At 41.5% G+C, this 27,098-nt stretch overlaps 2 protein-coding genes across 2 annotated transcripts in view; both read left to right on the forward strand.

Moving 5' to 3' along the window:
• Positions 1-15,222, forward strand: part of LOC308293142 (sodium-dependent neutral amino acid transporter B(0)AT1-like) — a gene marked incomplete at both ends in the record, with an annotated part of 15,333 nt that extends 111 nt beyond the window's left edge. Inside the window, 12 exons of the mRNA XM_080735576.1 lie at positions 1-85; positions 2,081-2,221; positions 2,408-2,545; positions 2,780-2,967; positions 3,089-3,199; positions 3,308-3,420; positions 3,566-3,694; positions 3,968-4,124; positions 4,861-5,065; positions 5,257-5,416; positions 13,354-13,516; positions 15,076-15,222. The exon at positions 1-85 is cut by the window's left edge and continues 111 nt beyond it. Coding sequence (XP_080591702.1) covers positions 1-85; positions 2,081-2,221; positions 2,408-2,545; positions 2,780-2,967; positions 3,089-3,199; positions 3,308-3,420; positions 3,566-3,694; positions 3,968-4,124; positions 4,861-5,065; positions 5,257-5,416; positions 13,354-13,516; positions 15,076-15,222 — 1,737 coding nt within the window. The remainder of the gene's footprint in view (positions 86-2,080; positions 2,222-2,407; positions 2,546-2,779; positions 2,968-3,088; positions 3,200-3,307; positions 3,421-3,565; positions 3,695-3,967; positions 4,125-4,860; positions 5,066-5,256; positions 5,417-13,353; positions 13,517-15,075) is intronic.
• A 3,403-nt stretch (positions 15,223-18,625) lies between these two features.
• LOC308293143 (sodium-dependent neutral amino acid transporter B(0)AT3-like) lies at positions 18,626-27,098 on the forward strand (the record flags this gene model as incomplete). Its single annotated transcript, XM_080735577.1, has 12 exons — positions 18,626-18,770; positions 19,585-19,725; positions 20,303-20,440; positions 21,686-21,867; positions 22,526-22,636; positions 22,831-22,943; positions 23,478-23,606; positions 24,060-24,216; positions 24,788-24,992; positions 25,492-25,651; positions 26,027-26,189; positions 26,898-27,098. 12 exons carry the CDS (start codon positions 18,626-18,628, stop codon positions 27,096-27,098), a joined length of 1,845 nt encoding a protein of 614 aa, XP_080591703.1.

Here is a 27,098-nt window from a genome sequence, read left to right on the forward strand (position 1 = left end):
CAGTACATCCTCACCTGCGTGGGCTTCTGCGTAGGGCTGGGTAACGTGTGGCGCTTCCCTTACCTGTGCCAATCCCATGGAGGAGGTAAGGTGGCATTGGAGGGGTAGTGGGGCTGCCAAAGCATCTGTAGCACTGTAGTGTCATAGAAATAATTTCAATTGTGATAGCTAAGTCGCCAGCTATATGAAAATATTAGGCCTGTTCTGCTTTTCATCACATGCAAGGCTAGAGCAGATTTTCATACTTTATCCTCTTCATCCAAAGAAATTAGCATTGACAATTATGATGCGACACATAAACTTCCACCAATTGGTTTACATGTCAGGAGAGATATAACAAAGCCTCCAATGGATCATTGTAGGCTTTGCATACAGTATAATGTAAAATAAATCTAATACCCAATCACGCCTTTTTTGTTACATTCAACTTTCAACATAACCTAAGACATTCTTTTGTGCCTAAGGCCGTGACATATTCACTGACACACAGGACTAGAAATACCTAAAGTGGTCTGAGGAACAGACCCCATATCTTGCGTCACCAGTTTTCCTAGTAGCTAACCATGATGTTGCAGCTGAAAACATTCCCTTTTTTCTTTTTGGATGTTTATGTTCCAGTATAGGCTAGTGTTAAGTTATGATACAGTAAGTGGGTTCAAGAGGATTAAGATGCAGAGGACCCAAACATTCCAGTGTTAGAAGACAAACATTTTTGATGGTAGCCTAGCTGTATTGGTGACAATACTATATCATGACGAGTAAAAATAAAATGGTGATATTGTGTTTTAGGCCTATCTGTGATATAATGTATAATTGGTCATCATTTCAGTAAGTTATTCATGCATGGCTGCCCTGTCTCCTCCCAAGTGCCAAATATGAAACTAGACCAAACAGGTACTGTATCACACCACCATTGTTCAGTCTTATCAGCTAATGGTGGTGGTAAAAGACCCTAAAGTTGATCTTATATCTAAAACAGTTAATAACCATTGTGAATATCCACACTATTCATTGTGTTGTGTAGGGAATGTGGAGTGGTGGTCACATAGGCCGACCCTCTCACACCTTGAAAACAAAAAAAAAGGCAGACCATGTATAGTCCTCAAACCTCAAACACCCTCACCATATGCACAGGAGCTCCACAGGGATGTGTACTGAGCCCTCCGCTGCACTGCAACAAAAACAGATCCAACACCATACATTAGTTAAGTTTGCCAGTGGCACGGTGTTGGTGCACCTGATACCAAATGATGAGGAAAGGACCCCCACAGGTGGAAAATCTGTCACGGTTGTGCCAGGAAAACTGCATCTCCCTGCACTTAAAGAAAACGATTGTGGACTTCTGCATAAAACACCCTCACCATATGCACAGCAGCTCCACAGGGATGTGTACTGAGCCCTCCGCTGCACTGCAACAAAAACAGATCCAACACCATACATTAGTTAAGTTTGCCAGTGGCACGGTGTTGGTGCACCTGATACCAAATGATGAGGAAAGGACCCCCACAGGTGGAAAATCTGTCACGGTTGTGCCAGGAAAACTGCATCTCCCTGCACTTAAAGAAAACGATTGTGGACTTCTGCATGAAAAGGCAGAGGTCATACAGTACATGCCGCTCTTGATTGATGGGACACCAGTGGAGAGAGTAGCAGCTTCAAGTAATTGGTGTGCACATCACTGACCTGGAGCTGACCTGGAGTATACACACAGAGTCTGTGGCAAAGAAGGCAAGGTAGTGCCTAAACGGCCTGTCTCAGACAGCTAAGGAAATTAAAGGTGTCAGAGAAAATCTTAAGTCCTTCTACTCTACCACCCAGAGCTTAGCATGGCTAATAGCAACTCTTGGGACCTGCGATTCCTTAGGAAGGTGGTGGTGCCCCCTGACACCCTTGTTGGACTTATACCGACGGCAGATGGATAATAATAATAAAAGATATAATGATACCTGTAATAACTAATACGTGACTTTGAGAGACTGATTTCAGATTGTCAGAATTCAGCTATTAAAAGACACTTTTAATAGATGAATTTTGGCCTACAACACTGTGTAGGATAATCCAGGATTCCTCCACTTTTCAGGAGCTTTTATCATTCCCTACCTAATCCTGTTGGTTCTGGAGGGGACACCTCTCCTACTGATAGAGTTTGCCATTGGACAGCGCCTCAGAAAGAGCAGTGTGGGAGTGTGGCGGGATATCCATCCTGCCTTGACTGGTGTTGGTAAGTAGCCCAGCCTAACCAATCATATACTACACTAATCATAAAAGTAAAACAATGGCCTTATGTTACACACATACAAAGTCAACATATTTTAATTATGCAGAATACTCATCATAATTATGACAAAGTGGCTATAAATCAGGCTTTAGGATATGCTTTTACAGACAAAGGTGCACCCTCACTCAGGTATAGCCTCGATGCTGGCATCCTTCCTGGTTGGAATATACTACAACACCATCATGGCCTGGACCGTCTGGTATCTTTTCAACTCTTTTCAGGAATCCGTTCCTTGGTCCCAGTGTCCATCCAATGACAACGGGACAGGTAATTGAATATACAGTTTAAACATCTATAGGCCTACCTTTCTTTCTCTGTTGTAGGGGTACGTATTTTTAGCAATGTGCAAATTCAATTGATGTAATTATTTCTTTAAGAGATGCAGTCTACTTTCCTATCAGTAGTTGTAATTTGTTATCAAGTATTTTTAATTAATTATATCACAAAAACAATCAACCTATGCCACTATAGTAATAGTAGACAGTATTTGTCACCACACAGGTCTTTTGCACGAGTGTGAGCAGAGCTCCCCGACAGATTACTTTTGGTACCGAGTTACTTTGAACAGTTCAGCAACGATATCAGATTCTGATTCTGGAGCCTTGCAGTGGTGGATAGTACTGTGTCTCGTGTGTGCTTGGACGGTCCTCTATGTCTGTTGCATCAGAGGGATCAGTACAACAGGCAAGGTCAGTTAAGTTCTCTGTCATCTGCATGAATGATAGGTGATACACACATAAATGTATTATATGTAATACCTCTGATGTGATAGTCAATGTCCACTTTGTTTCTTCCGCCTTATGACCTCAGGCAGTTTACGTCACATCCACCCTGCCTTATGTTGTACTGACCATCTTCCTGATCCGAGGGCTAACTCTAAAGGGCGCCTTTAGTGGAATTGAGTTTCTCTTCACCCCAGATGTATGGTTTGATAGTCACTCCAAAGCTCTTGAAAGTAGATTGTCTGCCATGCATACGGTATTCTCTGATTTCCACGTTAATCCAGAGCAATATTTTGTATGCCTTCAGGTGAATGAACTGATGAATCCAACGACTTGGATGGACGCAGGCGCACAGGTTTTCTTTTCATTCAGTTTGGCATGGGGTGGTCTCATTTCCTTCTCCAGCTACAATCCTATTCAGTAAGAGATGCTCATCGCTGTACTGTTTTATGACCATATAGTCATTTTGAAGTCTGAAAGATTTCAAAAGAGATGATAGCCACTCTTTATCTACCTAAAATGATGTCTTATGTTTGTCTTATTCTTTTACCCTTATTCTTACTAGCAACAACTGCAAGCAAGATGCTTTGATCCTGTCTGTCGTCACTGGATGCACCTCTGTCTATGCCGCCATGGTCATCTACTCTATCATCGGATTTAGGGCCACAGAGAATTATGATGCCTGTATGGAAGGGTGAGTTAGAACAAAATCACATACAGCCTTACACTGTCACACAATGCACGTGCAGCTGAAAGTCTTTCAAACACTTCAAGGTTTTGATATAGGTAATGTCGTTTAAGATTGGATTAATGGCTGAATTCAGGTTCTGAAACCAGGCTATGGTTCCCCGTGTCCCAGTGAACACTAGAATAGAACTAAAGGCATCATGCAGTACAACTTTGATGCAATGGCTACAAAACAATAGACAATATTATTTTTGGAGTAACTACATTTTGTTCTCTCCAGGAACATAATGGAGCTGTTGAATGCATTTGATCTTACTGAGGGCAGCATCACTTCAGACAATTACGAGACTGTTTTGAACCATCTGAACGGCTCCGATCCAGATGTTGTTCACAGTCTGAACATTAAAACCTGTGACTTGCGGGAGTTCCTCAGTAAGGTACACTGTTATCCTTCCTAGCTACACATAAACACAATTCCACACATATGCAGGGATTGACTGTAAGGTCTCAGGGGCACTTGCCCGTCGGGCAAGTACAGGTCATGTTCTACTTGCCCAAAGGTCATGCCCACTTGCCCGAAAAGTAAATCGTCCGTTATAAGATGACAGGTACAATTTTAATTACTGCTAAATGTAACACTTATTTCTTTACTTTCTTGGTCTGTGAGATAAAATGTCATACCTCAATATACCTTCAAATCCAAATACCAAATAACAACATAGCTATGATTGAATATGTATATGGTTTCACACTTGTTATTGTTTATAGACGTTTGCGTTACCGCTCAAAAGAGCACTTGCCCGGTCGGGAAACCTTAAAGCCAACTTCACCTGCCCGAAAGTTTTATTTACCTGCCGGGCGCAGGTGGGCAAGCCTTAGTGTCAATGCATATGTATTGCAATAAAGAGGTCTCACCGCAGAGTCACCTGCAGTGCAGCACCACTGGAGAACTTTGGTGTCAGTGTCTTGCTCAACGGCACTTTTGCTTGAGTTGGTAGCACTGTACATGTACCGTAAAACAAGACCCCATCCATTACATCCTACTGTCAGTGCCAGGGAGTGAGCCAGCAACCTGTGTCGATGGCCAGCCTCTTTATGGATATCAAGGGCCAAGTTCCAGCTCCCTAATTCTTTTTTTCTTTTGCGTTGTGAATTGTAACTGTGTTTCTCTAGGGTGTGGAGGGAACAGGCCTGGCATTCATTGTATTCACAGAGGCCATCGCCAAGATGCCCGTCTCTCCTCTCTGGTCTGTTCTGTTTTTCACCATGCTCTTCTGTCTGGGGCTGTCCACCATGTTTGGTAACATCGAGGGAGTCGTGGTTCCATTACAAGACCTAAACGTATTTCCCCAAAAGTGGCCAAGAGAGGTTTTAACTGGTGAGTGTTTTGAGCTCATCCCAGTAACTATCCATCAACAATACTAGAGTCAAATTGTTGATTGTTGATTGTGTGTGTGTGTGTGTGTGTGTGTGTGTGTGTGTGTGTGTGTGTGTGTGTGTGTGTGTGTGTGTGTGTGTGTGCGTGCGTGCGTGCGTGCGTGCGTGTGTGCGTGCGTGCGTGTGTGTCAGGTATAACATGCATCGTGAGCTTCATCATTGCCCTCCTGTTTGCTCAGCGGTCAGGGAATTACTGGCTTGCTCTCTTCGACAAATTTGCTGGCTCCATCCCCCTTCTGACCATCGCCTTCTTTGAAATGATATCTGTTGTCTACATCTATGGCATAGACAGGTTAGTGGAGAGACAGCCGCTGATACGAACGACCTACGGCCTGGTCGCGACCTAGGCCACGACCTGGAGGTCGTAGGTCCCGGTTCTGGAGGTCGTAGTTCGCGGTACATACTTGTTAGGTCGCGGCCGGTCTAGTTTCGCGACCCCCGGCCGTGGTTGCGCCACCTCGGTCGTCCCCGGGCCGTTGTTGCGCGATCGGGCCGTTGTTCAGCGACCTGGGAAGTCCGCGGTCGTATTTAAAAGGTCTTTTTGCAGAATATTCTAGAGCAGCAGCGCTATTCAACCTTTTGAAGCTTGTGATTGGCTGAACCGGAGGTAGGAAGCGCTCCATTGTAGTCACTTGGACCGCGCGAGGTGCACCAAAACCTATCCTTAACCCTAACCCCAACTCTAACTCTAACCCTAACCTTAACCCTAACCCCAACTCTAACCCTAACCCTAACCCTAACCCTAACCCTAACCCTAACCCTAACCCTAACCTGCCGACACTGAGTAGCTAACCTGCCGACGCTGTTGAAAACGAGCGCTCCTTCCCTTAGCAAGCGTAGAGTTTCTAAACTCGCGTCCCTTCCCTTAGCAAGCGTAGAGTTTCGATCGCGGCGCTCCTTCCCTTAGCAAGCGTAGAGTTTCTAAACTCGCGTCCCTTCCCTTAGCAAGCGTAGAGTTTCGATCGCGGACTTCCCAGGTCGCTGAATTACGACCGAGATCGCGCAAAACCTCCAGAACCGGGACCTACGACCTCCAAGTCGTGGCCTAAGTCGCGACCAGGCCGTAGGTCGTTTGTATCAGCGGCTCTTGCTGGAGAAGTGGTTACAATTGGTCCTTAAGTATGTCACATGCAAGGACTTATTCTTATTAGTGTCTTCATTTTGTGCAATCCACTGCAAAAGGGGGATTTGTTTTGATTGAATGTTTAAAGGGCAAGACCACTTTGGTAGAATTTTGAGTAGTTATCTTGCCATGATGTAACAACAAAAGTGGTATAAGAACTATTTGAAGATCCGGATCCAGATCCAGGTTCCTAATAATTTATAAAAACTAGACCTTACCCGTTCGAAGATATGTGCTGCAAAATATGTGCAGAGTGTGGGTTATGGGGAAAGTAACTGTAACTGCACTGTAAAATAATTCGCTGTAAATTTACAGTAAATTACTGGCTAATAATTGCATTACTTTCACAGTAATTTTCACAGTAAATATTGCGCAGTAAATTACTGTAATTTCACAGCTGTGAAATGTTAGTAATTTACTGTGATTTAGCAGTATGTATTGCAGTTATTTACTGTGATATTACAGTAGTTGCCTGTATTTTTACACTATTACTGTGAATGTAAGGCAGCTCAGTAGGCAGTAATTTACTGTAAATTTACAGTAAATTGTATCTAATACAGTAAAATATTGTAAATTTGAATGTATAGGCCCATTCCCAATGGGCCAGATAACAGATACAAAAAAAGCTCTTTCTCCAGATATTTTTCCATTCAAAGTGGATGGTAGATACAGATAAAAAATATCTGCCACAGATATTTCTTTTATCTGTGACAGATATTGTTTTATCTGTATCTAACTATCTATCATCCACTTTGAATGGAAAAATATCTGAAGAAAGAGATTTTTTTATCTGTTATCTGGCTCAGTGGGAATGGGCCTTAACTGTGATTTTACCATACATACACAAACATGCTAAAATAAAAAAAGAAAGGAAAAACAACTTCATTCATTTAAACTTTTTATTGTACAATTCCAATACAAAGTGCAACATTTCAAATGGACAAAGAAGAACCACACATGAAGCCTTTACTCAGTAGAAGTGTTAAGTCTACAAACACTCCTGGAGTTTGGTCTGGTGTCTGGAGGCCAGTTTGAAAACTGGTTGTCATAGACTTTAGTTATTTAGGAGGCTGCAACACTGTTTTCCTGTGAAACTCCAGGAGTGATTTTGTGGACTAAAAAAAACTTCACCTGACTTTGTATCAGCATGGTGGTGAGTAGATACAACATTTTCACTTTTGAGTGAACTGTTCCTTTAACTGCAAAATAACTCATCTACTCACCCTCATGCCAGCTGGAACAGAGGTGAAATGTGTCCATATAACACAAATGGAGGTTGCCTTCACAACTTGGGGAGAAATCTGGCAACCCTCCTGTGTGTTATATGAACACACTTCAGCAGGCACGAAGTATGTGAAGTACACCTCAACTTTGCACTCAGTCACATAAGTCCTGAAGGTATAAAGCAACTGGTTGTCATAGACTTTAGTTATTTAGGAGGCTGCAACACTGTTTTCCTGTGAAACTCCAGGAGTGATTTTGTGGACTAAAAAAAACTTCACCTGACTTTGTATCAGCATGGTGGTGAGTAGATACAACATTTTCACTTTTGAGTGAACTGTTCCTTTAACTGCAAAATAACTCATCTACTCACCCTCATGCCAGCTGGAACAGAGGTGAAATGTGTCCATATAACACAAATGGAGGTTGCCTTCACAACTTGGGGAGAAATCTGGCAACCCTCCTGTGTGTTATATGAACACACTTCAGCAGGCACGAAGTATGTGAAGTACACCTCAACTTTGCACTCAGTCACATAAGTCCTGAAGGTATAAAGCAACACAGTAGTGGTAAGAACAAAGCAAACTAATGATTACAGTATGCACCTTGCTAACATGCAGGCCGAGACAGAAGAGGCGAGCATTGCTGAATGAAGTGACAGGGCATCAGCAAAGAATATTGGCAATTTTACATATCCAGATAAGAATAATGGCTGGTGGAGTTGGACAAACAAGAGTAGGGCATCTGAAACACGTATGAGTGTGTCTCATATTCGAGTCCTGAATACCATCGACCATTCAAAGTCCACAAGTTTTCTCAAATGCGTATGAGTGTGTCTCATATTGGAGTCCTGAATACCATCGACCATTCAAAGTCCACAAGTTGTCTCAAAAGTGTGCTCACGTGTGGGTTGATACGCCACGCTTCTTCGATTTGGAGCCTCTCTCAGGGTTAATGCCCATGAAGCACCTGTAAACAATAAGACAAGACAACAACTTTTACTTTCACATAAACATATATTGCATCGTTTATACAAGGCACATGCAGCAGTTCCCCTTTCCCTTAAGTAAACCCTACACCGGGTTCCCAAACTTTTTTGTCTCAGGGTACCCCATAAATATCTTTTTAATCCGAAGCACCCCTACATTATAATTTTCACTCCCAGCACCTTATATTTATAGCATATCATCGTTGTCGGGTGGAAACCTTTTATGTCCAAAACCGTTAGTTTTGTATTTATCATCCATAAAATGTACTAAACTAGTGAAAAGTGATTAGGTTGAGAGGAAAACGTTGAGATAATAGCCATTTTGGTTAGAACTGACTGAAAATAACTGTACTTCAAGTTTAAATGATACTAAATATTTGTCCAAATAAATACATTTCAAATATTATCAAATGATCTCGCGGCACCCTGTCACCCACTTTGAAAACCCCTGCCCTACACCACAGAAAGAAAGTAGTACTGAGAGTAAGTAACATTCAAGTATCAATGTTGCAAGCAATCCAGTACAATGCTTCAGTACAATTTCAGTGTTACAATACCTCCAATCCAGAGTACACACACCATCCTCAGGAGCAGATTGAAGTTGTAGTAGATCGCGAAAACCACAGCTATCCAATAATGATCCCATCGTGTTGTCCCATCACACTTGCTCTTCAATGGACAGCATCCAGGCCATAGACTTCATTAAATCACCTGAAAAGAGATACCCATTATGTGATATTGTAGAGGTGAAATGCTAATTGAACAAGAGTAGAATTTCAATGATCAGCAACATCACAAACTGTGACACAACTCACTTTATTTTGATCTACCTTGGACAATCAAGCAGGGGGTGCTTGGTAATTTCTCCGTCATCTGCACATCAGTGGCTGTGGCACACAGCTGTAAAATAAATAAGACAAGACAACAACCACCTCAATGATTGACCATGCCCAAGAGATCTCAAGCTGACACCAAACTCTCTCCAGGACCTCTAAAACCTTATCTAGAACCTCAATCAATCTGTCAATCACATTAGATCTACTTTGTATTATTCTATGCCAAATTCTATTAGCAATGTTAAATTCAGTATATATATAATTTTCAGTAGCCTATAAGTATAATACCTTTGGATAAACTCCAGAGTACAAGTGCCATCCTCAGGAAGGATACTGCAGATTGAAGTTGCAGTAGCCATCACGTGGTCCCATCTTATTCTTCAATGGACAGCATCCTTCATTATATCACCTGAACAGAGATACCCATTGTGTGATATTGTTAAGAGGTGAAATGCTAAATGCATTCCACAATACACACACACACACACACACACACACGCACGCACGCACGCACACACACACACACACACACACACACACACACACACACACACACACACACACACACACAATGTATTTATGCCCACAGAGTGGCTTATCACTCTGTGGCATGTACTGTTTGGTACAGTTTAAAATAAATGAAATCTTTCCAAAATGTTCAGTTTATTTTACTTTAATATTATTTGATGAAGATAATATAAAAAATAAAATCTCTATTCAGACACATTCCAGTATTTTTCTGACTTACATTATTTTCTAGGTATGCTTACATTATGATATTAAGGGGAAAAAAATCACCCTATGTCACCCTAATGACCATAATGTCTCACATGTGGAGGAAAGGGGAGGGGCGACTGGGCGAGGAGATTCCATCAAAGTCAAAACAAAGTTTTAATGTAGGCAATTAAATATATACATTTAATCCATGCATAAAGATTTAAGGACATTATACTTATGACGGGATTTTTGACGGAAATTAAGCTCCTACTGCAGTAGACACCACAGGTAGGCTAATGATCAATCATTAATCTGATGGTGTCACCCGTCGAATATAGACCATCTCTACAGCAGTGGTTCTCAAAACTTGTGGTTCCACAAACCCCAATTTAACACTTATCAGCCAGTGGACGTCCATTTGAAAAGATATACGCCAGGGACCCCCATAAGAGAAGATTTTGAAGGCTCTGTAGTGATTCCATTTTAATTTCAAGGACCCCCAGGACATATGTAATGGTATTTCTATCTCTGAGATGATATATGTTAATTTAACTCTCAGAATGTACAAATGGAACAAAATGGACCTGTTATAATTTAGCCAGGGACCCCCTGGAACTCCCTGAAGGACTCCTGCGGGGTCCCGTACCCCACTTTGAAAACCAATGATCTACAGGCTCCCATGTGTCGTGACGCTTGGCTTGTGGATCCGTTGCTTTTACAACAGCAACTTTTAGCCACACTGGAGCATAAAACCTCCCCCGGTGCAAATATTATCATTGATATAGTTGAGAAGAACCAAATGGACCCGGCGTAAGGATACGTACAACTGACACAAGGATTGTCTGTGGTTCTCAAAGTAGTGTCCGGTCATTATCGCGTCCGAGTGATGGAGTTCCAGATGGTCCACAGCTAAATGATAGATATAGGAACCAAATGGACCCGTGTGGGTCTGTAACTCGTGCGTCGCGGGGAGTTCTTCCACGCGCGTCGGCCGTATTGAACCGGGCAGGGAACGTTCTCTACCGCGGTCCGCTAGCTAGTAAGCAGCCGACATGATATAAATAAGCCCCGCTGACGTGCAGCCTATCGGCGGCAGAAACCACACAAGCACACTGGTGAAACGGCTTGGCGTATACACCGAGCGACGCGCGCCAATATGAGCTTGTATATCTGCTATTTAGTTGAAGTGGTTTGTAAGGGAAATACACATTTAACTCGACAGTTTAAATGTGTGTTTCCCTCACACACCGCTTTAACTAATAGCAGATATACAAGCTCATAGTGGCGCGCGTCGCTCGGTGCCGGTTCACCGGTGTGCTTGGGTGTCTTCTGCCGCTCGACAGGCGCACGTCAGCAGGGAAGCAGTGCTACTTCAGAGCCTGCAGCACACATACATTGCTGGAGCAAGACTGAACCACACGCGAAAGCACAACTAGTTGTCATTAAGGTGGAGGGGGTAAAAAAGGAGCGTGACTTACCTTATCAGAGCAATGTTATGAACTTCACATGACTTCTGAAAGTTCCTTTGAATTGAAATTGACTTCATAATTTCATAATTCCATCTTCACCATCAGTTCACTGCTTTCCCTCTCACAATGGATATAAATTTGAAATGTAATCCCACAATGCAGCACAGTACAAGTAATTTGTTGTGATATCACAGTAACATTCTGAACACAATATTTTATTGTGAGATATATTGTAAAGTGTTGTGTAATCCTGATAACAATTTAGAGTACAGTCATTTGTTGTGTTATCACAGATGATGGTGTGATTACACAGTAATATTCAGAATACAGTATTATATTGTGAAATAATAATGTAAAGTATTGTGAGATCCTGGTAATATTTAACAGTGTGCATGGTGCGTGCGTGAGAATATGTGGGAGCATCATAATGTAAGGAGCAGCCCATGGAGGAGTGTATATTTATGATGGATACAAATGATTTAACAGCAAAATTAGGTGAATAGAAGTATGAGTATGTATGTGCTTGCTCCACATAATTTTTCCATACCCATTGGAAGATGAGACACACATCACCCGTTGCATGCGTGACCCATGCAGAGAGAGAGAGAGAGAGAGAGAGAGAGAGAGAGAGAGAGAGAGAGAGAGAGACAGAGAGAGAGGGAGAGAGAGAGAGAGAGTGACTGCAACATTCCTAACTGTGAGAGAGGTGTGTGTAGGCCCGGGGCTACAGATCCCATGGCCTGGAGGAACGGACTGTAACCCTGACAACAGGCTGTAGAGCTGTAGAGTGAAGAAACGCTAATAAATAGCTAGAATTTGGTAAAAATGGAATTCGGGCTCCGTCACCGTGTGTATAATGCTAATGGCCAATGCCATGTTAAATTTGAGATCAGTCGCTGAAGCGAGTGAATAGATAATCCATTGTGTGAGTGACCTACTGACTGACTGACTGACTGCTCTCCCTAATTAGTATATGGATAGCAAAATGAATAGGAAGTTTACATTTTGTAAAAAAAAAACACTGCTGGGTTTGGTGATGTTCTACAGTGTCTGAATCAGCTTTGTTTGCATTCGTTTATGGGGTAAAAGATATCCTCCTGAGTGACACAGGAGCCACTACGTCTGTAAGTGAATGAGGAGCACTTTAAATCATACATTTCAAGTCAATGGAGAAATTGTTATTGATTTCTTTCCCCCCGTTGTTCTTACATTATGGCAAAGTAACTACACAACCCAAACCTCTACCAAAGTGGTCTTGCCCTTTACCTGCATGGCAATGATTCAGGTTTTTCATGTATTTGTTAATAATAATAATAACTAGAACTGCACTCTGTCGAGGTGCCAACATGCGCCTCGCGCACAAGTAGGCCATGCATGGCGGCAACAGAGCACGCCACTGCCATCATCAGGAATGCTCGTCCCCCATTGGCTGTTAATGATGATATTGCCAGACATGCTGGTCGCTGATTAGGCTACGGGGTTAAACAAACACAGACACCGACATACGTGCAGCCAAACCTAGTTCTTGCGTGCTATGCTGGTGCAAGTAACTAGAACTGCGCTCTGTCGAGGTGCCAACTTGCTCCTTGTGCACAAGTAGGCATCCATGGCCTACTTGTGCACCATGAGGTGCATCACCACTGGTGCATCACCACTGGTGATGCCAGTGACATCACCACTGGCATCACCAGGAATGCTAGTCCCTCATTGGCTCTTAAAAATTATGTTGCCAGAAATGCTGGTCCCTGATTGGGCTACGGGCTTAAACAAAGAAGGACACAACATGCATACTCAGCCGAACGCAGTACTTGCACGCACTGCTGACGCAAGTAATGATAATAATGATAATATTAATACATAAATATTGGTCCTCAGATTCAATAAAGACCTGGAATTCATGGTTGGACAAAAGCCCTCCATCTACTGGCAGGCCACATGGAGAGTCATCAGTCCACTCATAATCTTTGTCATCTTCCTGTTCTACCTGGTAACCGAATTTCAAGCGGAGCTCACCTACACGGTCTGGGACCCCAACTATGTAAGCTAATGAAAATATTTGACATTGTTTCCTCATCCTGTTTTGTGTTCTTCTCCTGTCCTTTTCCAACCTTCTTGTCAGCTGCTTTGTTTTGCTCTTATAATTCTCTTCCTGTTCTGAGGATGTTATTCGTCTACAATTCAATATCTTATCACATACCCAGCCTTTAGTTGTCCTTGGTGAGGCGAATGATAAAAGAACAGAGAGGATGATAAGTGTTATCAGCTGTGGGGCCGATAACTGTTTGCGGCAGTGCGATAGAATTCACTGCTCAGGAGACAATATGGACTTGATTTATGGTGTGAGGAAACCTAAACACAGAGCAGAAAACAGCTACTGTAACGACCTTCGGCGGTTTAAGCCCTACAGTACGTCCTCTCGCTGGGGGCTCCTCACTAGCAGGTGAGTCAGTAGGATACAACAACAATGACACAAAAATGTTTGTGGGGAGGAATTAATTGGCATAACGACTACATTGAATTGGCTGCTATCCACAAGTTTCCGCGGGAGTTTACTGGAGACTATCAGGACCAAACTTCCGGGTTTAACAGCAGACATACAAGCTCACGTCGCGTCGCAGATGCAACCCGTTGTGAGCTTGTAAATCGGCGGCGGAACCTCCATGCAGACGTTTGCGCAATGCACTATGGGGCGTAGGAAACTCGTGGATAAATAAAATAAAATAAAACAAAAAACTAAGATGCATACAAAACAAACGGTTTTGGACCTAAAGGGTTTCCACCCGACAACAATGATATATAAACTGTACCTGTATATGTTCTTTGTGAACACACACATACATTATAAGGTAATGGGTATGTGATAAATGATCATCCCTCTATTGATCGTTGCCCCTTGGGCACCGGGCCTGGCTGCATCCACCTGCGGGCCTCAGTTGCAGGTCATAATCTATACCAGTGGTTACCAAACTGGGGATCGAGGTCTCCAAATTATTTGGGGGGGGTCCCCAGACGATTAGCTTAATGTGCAACATATCTCACTCATCAGTAAACAAACCAACATACTACGGTATATACAGGGTACATTTGAGGACAACAAATTGAGGACTTTTAAGATGTTTTGAATACCAAATTAGCCAAATTGCGAAATATTATTTAAGAAAGAGGCAAACATAGTGAAAATAGCCGATCTACAAGCTCACACCTCCCAGTGCGAGGTATTGTGAGCTTGTAGTTTGCCTATTTTTACAATATTTATTTGTGTAACCGAGTCAAACTAAATGTAATGCCTATAATTCCAAGTGCTTGTCAGGGTGATGGGTCCTCAGTTCAAATATGATTATTTTGGGGGGCTGTGGCTTGAAAAGTTTGGGAACCCTTGATCTACCGGTAATACAGCATGCCAGCTGGTTAACCACCTATTTTCCATAATTCTTCAAAATCTTTTCAAAATTCACCACAATTTCCCCCCTTCCAATATGTGTAGATCTGCTATTTTCTGTCTGCCTAATCTATAATGATATTCTCAAAATATCGATAAAAGTGGTTAACCATCATATTGCACACTATTGTCTCACTATATTTCTGGATGGATTTCAGGAGGAATTCCCCTCCCTGGCAACAGCACTGTACCCACCATGGATAAATGTGATCATCTTTATTTTGGCGGGGATCCCAAGTCTTGCAATCCCTGGATATGCCTTGTGTCACTTCCTCTTTGTCTATCTTCGCAACAGACAGAACTGATCATGTTTGAGTTAGTAGTTAACAAATTCATTCATTCATTCAAGCATCATTGTTAATGTCTCTTCCCAAGACCCATAAAAACTTGCACATAACTTGCACAAGTAGCTGACAGATTCATCTTTCGTTATTAAAGGCCATCTGAACATTCTGACATTATATTGGGTAATATTAAACATATCAGTTTGCTAGAATGTACATATATTCAATATAAATATTGAATATGGAAGTTATTTGCCCTTTATAGCAATCGCTGTGGAGTAATATTACATTTTCTGTTGCATTACTAAAAGGCATGCATTCATTCTTTTGTGCCTCAGGCAAAAAAGGATGACTTCAAATATATCAGTCATTCATTGACACTCTGGAGAGGAATGAATGCACCTCGAAGTTTATTAATGATTTATAGTGTGTTTAGATAATGTCTAACCCATGGTATTGTGTCTGTTAGAAACAGAGGCAACCTTAGCATAACCTGATCTCATATGCATGTTTGAAGCTGTATGTCAAGGTTTCTTTTGAACTGCATGTTTTGCATCAATATATTTCAAAGAATACTAAAATGTATCTTGGATCTTAGTCTGAGAACCTAATTCATTTAAACCCTTTCATACTTAGTTGAGTCCCCCAGGGGTTTGTACTTGTTCCACTCCCTTTTCCCGCTACATATCTTCGCCAATAATAGTTGATTTACAGGCGTTGGAATTTTGTAGATCGCTATAATGTTTGCCTATTTTCAAGAATTCAGATTTAAGAAATCAGTTTGAGCTTAGCTCCCTGAGTCGGCTTTAAGCTATGTCAATTTTGAAATTCATTCCATAATGAAGCAAAAATGCTGTTAATGGTTACACCTCTTACTGACATATGATGTCATGAGCTGTGTTTTGTTTTGAACTAGTTCCTGGATTCCCACACCCTCTCTGTCAGGGACACACTATAGTAACTTGTGAGAATATCAAGTTTAGTAAATGCAATGTTCTCACAGATATCTGAATGCATGTTCCACAATGTCTATTGCACTAATGATATTTGTACCTATTCATGTCCCAGCAAATATGGTAAATTATGTTTGCTTCATGTTGGGTTGTCACATAGCATGTGTCCATGCACATTTCTTGTATATATTACCTGTACTTGAAAATAAAGTGTTTTCCTATCTGACTTTTTTCCTTTCTGGCCTTGACAGCACATACATCCAAACAGAAAAGTCCTATCTGATTGCATTAAACAATGTTAAACGATGTTAAACTCCCTTTGCCACTCACTTTGCCACTCGGTTTGCCATTCACTTTGTGCATACACATACCCTCTATTTGTATAAATTGCAAAGATTCACATGATAGATGGTATACAACTTCCAAACCAGACTCTTGTGTAGCATTTTGATAGACAATATAATGCTGCCCCCTACAGTCCTTTTGGCAGAGAGCTGTACATTACTGCAAAACAATGCATCTCTCACTCACTCACAAGCACGCACGCACGCACGCACGCACGCACGCGCGCACGCACACACACACACACACACACACACACACACACACACACACACACACACACACACACACACACACACACACACACTCAGAGTTAGATTAAGACAGAGGATTTTACTGTGTATGTAATGTTCTTTCAGAGATGGCGGTCTTCCGGGTTCAACAGATTCTTGGAATAACACATGAAGTTCACCTGGCCTCACTAGCAGGTCACGTGCAAGGTCATTAGTCCACTAATCATCAGTCATGTTATCTTGATTCTCTTCTACCTAGTGAGCAAAGTCTATTGGAGCTCACCTACAATACCTGATTAAGGACACCGACTCTGTAAGGCATAGTTTATTTATATATTATTAATATATTTTAAATTATTATTTTAAAAGATTAAAAAAAAACATTAAAACAAAAATTCTAAGTAACAGATCAACAAGCTTGGGACCAAATGGGACCAAAGAGATAGTTCACCCCCAAAATGACTTTTCTTTCCTATTGATTATTCACCCCATGAAGCTGAATTCATGGATATTTCTTTGTTTTTATCGCATTCCTAAGCCAATAATTTGATAACCGACAGCAGTTCCCTATGGAGACACTTTTGTGTCTCCATAGGGGCAAAGCCACTGTCTGGTCATCAAATTATTGTCTTAATGCAACAAAAATAATTCAAGTCTCCATGGGATGAGTACGCGATAGGGGGGAAAAAAAGTCATTTTGGGGGTGAAGTTATTCATTTATAATGTTGTTTTGTTCGTTTGGGCCCCCGGAGGGACACCAAACTTCTATTTTGCGTCTCCAGCTATAAAATGTTTGGGAACCAATGCTGTAAGCAAACTTTGTTCTGACAGTGCATGTTCCCATGATTGTTGTATAGCTTCTGTGTAACTACCTTTCATTTAGGCAGTCAGGTGTGCCAATCACCATGACAATCAATTATACACAGGTGCATAATACGGTTATAAGGTTTTGTATCGCGAAAGATTCAATATTGGGTTTATATTTCTGTATATTTTACTTTGCTGTGTTTATCAATGCTGTCAATGCCAATGTTATGATTATTATGATTAATATACTGTACTTCTACACGGCGACATGTTTATCTCCAGGTGAATTGTCCTTATCACTCTGTTTATCAATGCTGTCAATGCCAATGTTAGTTCAAATGTTATGATTATTATGATTAATATACTGTACTTCTACACGGCGGCATGTTTATCTCCAGGTGAATTGTCCTTATCTGCCTAATACAGTAGGTATCATCTGGAGTGCCAGATTCCTTCCTCTGGTTCAATATTCATACATACATTGTCAATGTGAGGATGTCCCTGTCTCACTGTCCCTGAATATGCCTTGTATTTGTTAATTATCCACTGTTCAAGAAAAAAAGGGCAACCTGGACCACAATATAAAGGCAGTATTTGTGAGGTATACAGTAGGCTACATCGTGTGAACGAGTTGATAAGTTGTCTACTGATGCTTTATGGCTCTCAGAGGCATTGTCCTCATGCTCATGTTTGGTACAGTGCCAGTGTACAGTATAGCTGCATATTGAAATGAATATTCTTTTTCAAAATGTGATACAACACAGCTACATTATTTTGTATTTGTATATAGTCATGTCCACATACATTTTGCCTTCACCATTGTCTTTAAAAAAAATGTATTTATTTTTTATTCCCAATAAAAAATATTTTACAATCAAAACATAACTGCCCTTATGAAAATGATGACAATGGCGACTCCTTGGCTTCTGGGTTGATTTGGAAAGCCTCTGCCTGGTTATCCATTAAGCTGATTCGTGGTACAGGTTTCTTGGTAGATTTCCACTATGTTGACACTGAGACAAATCTCTCTTCTGCCTATCTGCTTCCAGGACCCAGGTCGCATAACGGCAGTCCAGCAGAAGGCATAGAATGGAGGATCTGGGAGTGTCCGAGGAGGTAAAGGAGAGACCTAAGTGGGCCAATAAGACCGAGTACCTGTTGTCCTGCATTGGCTTTGCTGTGGGAGTGGGCAATGTGTGGCGTTTTCCTTACTTTTGCCAGATCCACGGAGGAGGTGAGATGCTTTCTGTTGTTGACACAGTATTAGTATCATCTAATAGCATCTTGGTGTCATTACTTGCGCCAGCAGAGTGGGCAAGTACTGTGTTCGGTCGCTTATCTGTCGCCTATCTGTTTGTGTTTACGCTAGTAGCCAATCAGGGACCAGCATTGATGGTGACGTCACCAACAACAAGTGTGACCTGATATATAAATAACATGGTGAGCTCTGCTGGTGCACACGTAGACAATACATGGGCACGAGTACGAGTGCACAAGACGCAAGTTGGCACCTCGACAGAGTGCAGTCTAGTTTGATATACTATGAGAACTATTCAAACGCTTTGAAATTTTGTCAGTGAAACTGCGTACACTCACACTGTAGTGTGTGATGTCATTTGTTTAATAATATCAGCCTAGTATTAAATACATTGGCTCTGGGAAAGGGCACACAGATTTAAATTTTTAGCTCAGTGATTGCATATACTGTATATTCTGTTATTCGTCTCTCTCTAGGTCGTCGGGAGTGACCAACAAAAGACAATATGAAAGCCAGTGTCATAACAAAATCGTGTCATAAAATTGTATATGCATTAGGCCACAGGCTCCCATTTATGTTTATCTCTGAGATCCCAGTCAACAGAGTAAAACCCTTGTCCCAGTGTCCAAATGGGTCCAATTGGTCATTTAGTTGAAGTGCCCCATGGTGGTCCCCAGACAGTGACCTCACATTGAGAGCAGTACAGTAGTCTATATTATGTTGAAAGACAACAACTTGCTGCACCGGCCATCTTCATCATCATCGTCATTCATTCACTGTTCTTTCTCAGGGGCTTTCCTCATCCCCTATTTCATAGCGCTGGTATTTGAGGGTCTTCCTCTGCTCTACCTGGAGCTGGCAATAGGACAGAAGATGAGGAAGGGCAGCATCAGCGTCTGGTACAAGATCTCACCCTTTCTGGGTGGAGTCGGTACGTCATAATGTTTGTGTGTACAGTATATGTTAATGGATTCTGTGGAATGAACTTCTGTGCGAATGAAACTGTAGATAGACAAATAGACAATTAAAGTTAAATCAACACTCCAAGATGTTTGCACTGCAGTATTTGTTGCTGACCATTAAAGTATTAAACACCATACAAAATGAAACAGGGCTCAGGAGTGGCTGTCTTGGAATCAGATGGTTTCTGGTTTGATTTAAAGTGTCCTTGTGCAAGACACTGAACCCATATTTGCACAATTTCCTTGCATGCATGGTTCCCTCCAACCAACGTGGATGTGTAAATGGTTGAATGTAGTAGTGCATTATACTGTAGCACTTATGGGGGGGAGCCGGTATAGGAATGCACCATTTGTGTATCTGAGTGAGAGGTCGTCTGGGAATCTGAAGATCACCAGATGGACCCTTGGCTCACTTACAATAATGTAGTTGTCTAAAAAGATTGAAAAGGAGGATTTAGTATCCCTGAGCAAGACAATATGTGCTGTACTGCATGTGCAAATGTACTTGACAAATAGGCTACAACAACAACAACTTTCTTTGTTTAGGTGTTTCCTCCCTGGTGGTCTCCTTTCTGGTGTGTTTGTTCTATAATGCTATCGTGGGCTATGTCCTCTGGTACTTCTTCAACTCCTTCCAGGACCCCTTGCCTTGGAGCCAGTGTCCCCTCGCCGACAATAACACAGGTGGGCAAGAATATACTATACAGTCCATACAGTACATTCAACATTTTTGTTTAAAAACTCAAATTCCTCCCAATGTTATCCTTTCCTGTTTTCAAGACGCTATTTCATCTGGAGTGGTGGTTGGTAATGTGTGCTCAACGTATCACTTTTTTGGAGCCGTGGGCGGAGCCCATGGTCTCCCTCTGAGTGGCAATGTGTGTCCTGTCTCACCAGTGAGAACTGTCCCGTTGAGTTCGAACAGTACCTTTTATGACCACACATGTTAAGGGAGGGGCGCTGTTTTCAGGCCAGGCACACACACGCACACACACACACAGGGGGGAACACATAGAATCAAAAACATAGATCTGGAAGTGCTCAATTTCACGGCTCCACTTCGAACCAAGGTTTGATTTTTCATCTGAAGACTGGTGCTTCTTTGCGTAAAGACAGTTACTCAGAATTATGAAATTGTTATAAGCCTTCGTGTAAAGTTCCTGAAAAGTTCAAATGACAATAACATTAGGCCTACGTTGTTTAGGCAGTTTCTCCAGCAATCTGAGTTCCCAGAGGTAATTTCTTTCCGCCACTAGGGGGCAAAAATTGAAAAGCTCTCCAGTAACCTGTCCGGTTACCTACTGGCACACTGTATCTATGTTTGTTAATAGACTTAAAAGTATGCCTTACAAATAGATAGTGAAAAGGCTATTGGTACTTAGTTACAAAGTATTGTATTAGTTGATTAACATCTTTCAATGCAAGTAAAGCCTCTGTGCTGCCAACTCCTCCTATCATCAGTACTGGAAAAGGCAACAGCAGAGCCTACTAGTCAGCCTCCGACTCAGCAACAAAGACAAAACAAAAGAAAGCAAAATAATATAGGCTATATGCACTAAAACACAAAAATAAATAAAAAAGTATTCCTCCAAAACACACACACACACACACACACACGCACGCGCACGCACGCACGCACGCACACACAGTGTAAAGTAACTAAATACATTTACTCAAGTACTGTAGGCCTACTTTACAATTACTATTACTATACTTTACAATTTTGAGGTATTTTTACTTTACTGAAACTTTACTGAAATATTTTTTACACACATATTTCAAAACTTGTGAAATGGGACATTCTGCATAATGAGTAGACCTACTTTCTATTTTTGGTACTTTAAGTACATTTTTGATTTGATACTTTTACTTTGCACATGAACAAACAACCAACCATTGTTGATCTTGTGTGTTTACGTAAATGACCAGCCTATGTAAAGGAGTGTGTGGACAGCACGTCAGTGAACTACTTCTGGTACAGAGAGACCCTGAACATCACTCCCAACGTTGAGACCAGCGGCTCACTGCAGTGGGCCATGGTTGCCAGCCTGGTGTCCGCCTGGTGTCTGGTCTACATCTGTTTCATCAAGGGCATCGAGACCATTGGCAAGGTGTGTGGAACAGATCAATGTCCAGAGTCAGATAATGATTATGGGTTGATTCCCACTGAATACACCGATGTTTACATAAACATTTACACGATAGATAATTTACATCTTCACCTAAAAGTACAAGTACTAATTTATCCAGAGATTGTACAAATTTGTACCCTCTCAGATTAAAGTTATCACTCAGGATTATTTATGGCCCTGGTGGTATTTATTTGTGTATTTATTAAATGCTGTATCTTAACACAATCTTAATTCTTCTGTTGTTAGAATTAGTTCAATCAAGAAGTATGTAGAGTTGAGCTGTGTAGATCTTCTCTGACCTTGACTGCCAAAATGTGCCATGTGACAGATATTGAGTTAGAATGATTATGTTTCATTGTGCTGTAACATGATCATACAGTCTACAGTGTATTCAGTCATTGTGGAAAAAGCAACATTTGTTCTACTGTGTCTTTGTGGCTCAAATGATAAACCCTAAGAAATACTGTCTGACCTGAATATTATGAAGAAGAAAAAAAAACATCCACATTCCCAACAATTTGTGTTACAAAGGAGACTCGTTCTCTCCCAACCTTTCTCAAAATTAAAGAAAAAAACAAACAAAACATCTACATACTGGAAACAGAGACTTTTAGACTCTTTCATAATATTTCTCCAGGCTGTATATGTGACAGTGACGTTCCCATACCTGGTACTGACCATCTTCCTGGTGCGTGCCCTCACTCTGCCAGGAGCCACTGACGGACTCATCTACCTCTTCACACCTGAGGCAAGTGCATTCAGTCATTAAAGGGTCAGGAAACCCTAGACTGATTTTGTAGTTTGTTTTCTGGTGCAGTTTAAGTCGTTCAAATCTCCAAAGTTTACACAATGGGATGTTTCGCCGTGGGGCTTTTAGGGTGAAGATGGTTTTATGATTCCCTCTACTTTGTATTTCAATGTTTTTTTTTTCCTTCTCCTCAGTGGGAGACTCTTAAGAACCCCCAGGTGTGGCTGGATGCTTCCACTCAGATCTTCTTCTCTCTCTCAATTGCCTTTGGTGGTCTAATAGTGTTCTCCAGCTACAATCCTCCAGAGTAGGTATCCAATGGGAACTGTCTCCAAAATGGTGCATTTATGGCAGAGGTCTTCGACAGGGGGTCCGGGACCCCTAGGGGGTCCTCAGAGTTACTACGGGGGGGCCTCCAAATCTTTGTGATACAAACTTTTTTCTCCTTTTATATATTAACCACTTGAACCCTAGTGTCCATATTCTGAGGACTCTAGCCAAAAGCGCAAGGCGTTGTGAGCTTGTAGATATTTTGGCGAAGAGGTTTGGTGTAGAGGGGAAAAAAGAGCACACTAAGTACAGAGTGAAAGGTCAAGTTTATTAGGTATTGACGGTTCAAGTGGTTAAATATCTGAAAACACACATTTATATGAATCCAAAATACACTGATGGTCGTGCACTATATGGAATCTATGTAAAGGTAGGGGTTCCTGCTTCTCTCTCTGCAAACGATTGTACTTGACTTCCTGTAGAAATACCGGCATGAACCTTTAGTTGGAGCACGAATTACACCCTATTCTGTTTTTGAATGAATGTTCTTTGTTCTTTTTTCCTCTGCCAGTAATAATTGTGAGAAGGATACAATTGTGGTTGGTCTGGTAAACAGTGGTACATCTCTCTATGCATCCATCTCTGTCTTCGCCATCCTGGGATTTAAAGCCAACAATAACTTCAACACCTGTATGAACGGGTATGTACTGTACTGTATGGGTTTAAGCACCACTGACATAGAAACAGGTTTTTCAAAAAACCTTAGAAGGATTTGAAATATTGAAAGACTAGCACAAATTTTCACGATCTTTAAAAAATAGCAGTTCTACAAGCTCGCTGTGAGCTTGTATATCTGCTATTTTTCAAGAGTTAAAGCATGTAATGTATAATAATGCATACATGGGTTAAACCCCCGCAGTGAATCTTTGTACCCAGGGCCCAGAATTTGGTGCGACACCCCTGTGTGTGTGTGTGTGTGTGTGTGTGTGTGTGTGTGTGTGTGTGTGTGTGTGTGTGTGTGTGTGTGTGTGTGTGTGTGTGTGTGTGTGTGTGTGTGTGCATTTGACAAATTGTTTTTAGACATGGTGATTTTGCCCCACAATCATCATTTGAAATGTGATAATTAAGACAATTCTAAAATTCTTATCTGCAGGAACATCATGGCTCTAACCAATGAGTTTGACATTGGGGAGCAAAACATAACATCTGACAACTATGATGCTTGGCATGAACATCTGAATGGGACATTTCATGCTCGGGTGTCCAGTTTGAACCTGAAGACCTGCAATCTGCAAACATTCCTTGACCAGGTAATGTTGCCATGATGTACTTTGAAAGGTTCTGATGAATTCATCTTCTGAACTCTACCTTTTACTATGTCAAAATGTAAGACTTTCACTGAGTTCCATGGTGTTTTAATTTAGACTCATTGTGGTGGGGATGACACAGTGTCCCAAAAGGGGACTGCCCATAAGTCCGAAATCTCATTAGTCCTACATCTCATTTTACTGAGGTGGGTTAGGGTTTGGGTTAGGTTTAGGCATAGTATTTTTCACCAGGTTAACATCACCAGATTCTGACTAATGGGATGTTCGAACCAATGCCATGGCACCGTCCCCCCCCCCCCCTAAAAAAAAGAAAGAAAAAGAAAGAATCAGACCAAGACTTGGCAAGAACCATACTGTATTCAATTATTCAACAATATGTTCAGTCATCATACCTAGGACCCCAATGGGGTGTAATTTTGACTGTGCTGTTTTACATCTTTGTCTAATAAAATATTCAATCAATCAATCAAACCTCGAAGTGCATCCAAATACTGGTTCAAAATGTACTTAGTTTATGTTCAGTCTTCATGCATGTCTTCATGTCCGCTCCTAGAGTGCCTCAGGTACTGGCCTTGCATTTATTGTGTTCACTGAGGCCATGATGTCGATGCCAGGCTCTCAGGTCTGGGCCGTGCTGTTCTTCGTCATGCTCTTCAGTTTGGGTCTCTCCACCATGTTTGGCACCCTGGAGGGTGTCCTCAATCCCCTCGTTGAACTAAACATGGTACCCAAGTGGATTCCTAAAGAGCTTTTCACAGGTGCCTATCAGAATTTTGCCTCTTGATACAAACTGTCCCACTGTGTGAGGTGTACAATATAAAGACCCACATCCACAGCACAGTAATTGTTTGGAAATTGGAAGTTTAGTTTGCCAAGAACCTTTTCCCAGTCCTAACAGACTATCAACCTCCTTAGCCAAATGGCTAGTTTGTTAATAACTTTGGAACTGATGTGGAGGACATACTGTAATTATGGACATACTTATTATGTGCTTTTTTACTGGTACAACTATGATTGACCATCATGTTTTAAAAATGTTTAAGACTAAATAACTACCAAATCCAATAACCAATAATAATTAATTAACAATTAACTAACTCAAATTTTCACTTAAAAATGTAGGTAACAAATATGCTTATCATTCTCCTCATCGAAATCCCCATTACCACATTAATCTAAACCAAACCTCTGTCTGATCATTTAATTGATGTGTATGTTGCAGTCAGATTACAAGTCTCCCGTCTCTATGTGTTTCAGGATTAATATGTCTGCTGTGCTTCCTCCTGTCTCTGATCTTCACCATGGGTTCAGGGAACTACTGGCTAGAGATCTTTAATAACTATGTGGGCTCTGTTCCCTTCCTTCTCATTGCTTTCTTTGAAGTCACTGGAGTGGTCTACATCTATGGACTCAGCCGGTAACTCATTCTATATCTCAGTGGTTCCCAAATGGTTTGCCCTCAGCACACCATTTGGCCTTTGTTAAAACATAATTTATATATCAATACTTGTGCACGCTTATTCCAAAATACAGAGGCAAATTCTATCTACACCCTTAAAATAGAAATTAACATCCCTATTTTCAGCATGTCTTTATAAGTGAAACTTTGTTGTTTTTTATTCTTTATTTCAAAAACATGTAATACGTTTGTAGATTAGCTATTTTCGCTATTAAAAGGTGTTCCTTGAGATTTTGACTTGCCCATTGGTGTGCCTTGAGCACAAAGCTTTTGAAGAACATTGGTATAAACAATAGACAGCTGGAGTTGTGTGTTTGCTTCTGCTTCCTATAGCTTCAGTGAGGACCTCCAGGCCATGACAGGGAAGAGGCCCAACATCTTCTGGAGGGTTTGCTGGGCGGTCGTCTGTCCTCTCATGCTCCTAGTGGTGTTTGTTGCCTATGTTGCTGTTCAAATATCAAAGAGACCAACCTACTCTGCATGGGACCCTAACAATGTGAGTATAGTCTCGCCACTGCCGGACCGAAACCTTTTATACCTGCATGTCCCAAACGGCCTCCTTTCCTGTGTTCCAATGCATCCAATGCATCACACAGTTATTATTTAGTCACAAGCTCTTGTTAATACTTTTCCTTGGTTAAATATTTATAAACCCACAGACAGACGTAACCTCTTTCAACGTGGTGTCCCTCAACGTGGGTATGTCATTATGACATGCTCATAACAAAGTATAAAATATGCCATTGATTTGTGAAAAAAATAGCTACAAAAAGATTGAATATGTAGATGAATGTTTCAGTCTAATATGTTTGACTCATGTGTTATTTAGTCTCCTAAATGTAATTTAACTTTATCTTGTGTGCATGTGTGGGTGCGTGTGTGTGTCTGTGTGAGTATCTTGTATGATTGGCACCGTGTCCCTCAAATAGGACAGAAATATATCGCCGTTGTCGGGTGGAAGCCTTGTATGTCCAAAACCTTCCTTTTTTAATAGTGAAAATAGCTGATATACAAGCAAACAACGCCTCGTATCGCGAGGTGTGTGTGCTTGTAGATCTGCTATTTTCGCTACTTATTTGCGACACACATGTGTGATGAAGTAGGGCTTTGATTTACACAAAAACATACACATTTGAAACTTGGATATACAAGTTATATACTGACAGGGACGATATGTCTCACACTGACTTATCTTTCCCCACAGGAGAGCTTCCCCGAAAAGAATGCCACACCTTACCCAGACTGGGTGTTTGCCATTATTATCCTCCTCTCTGCTGTTCCTGTGCTTCCCATACCGCTGATAGCTCTCTATCATCTCATCATTGGTAGGACTCGGAGGTCCTCAAACGTCCGCCACAAGAGCCCCGAACCTCAGGTCAATAATGGCTTCGCAGTGGACACATAG

This window comes from Nannobrachium achirus (assembly GCF_963921795.1).
Source record: "Nannobrachium achirus genome assembly, chromosome: 10".
NCBI lineage: Eukaryota > Metazoa > Chordata > Actinopteri > Myctophiformes > Myctophidae > Nannobrachium > Nannobrachium achirus.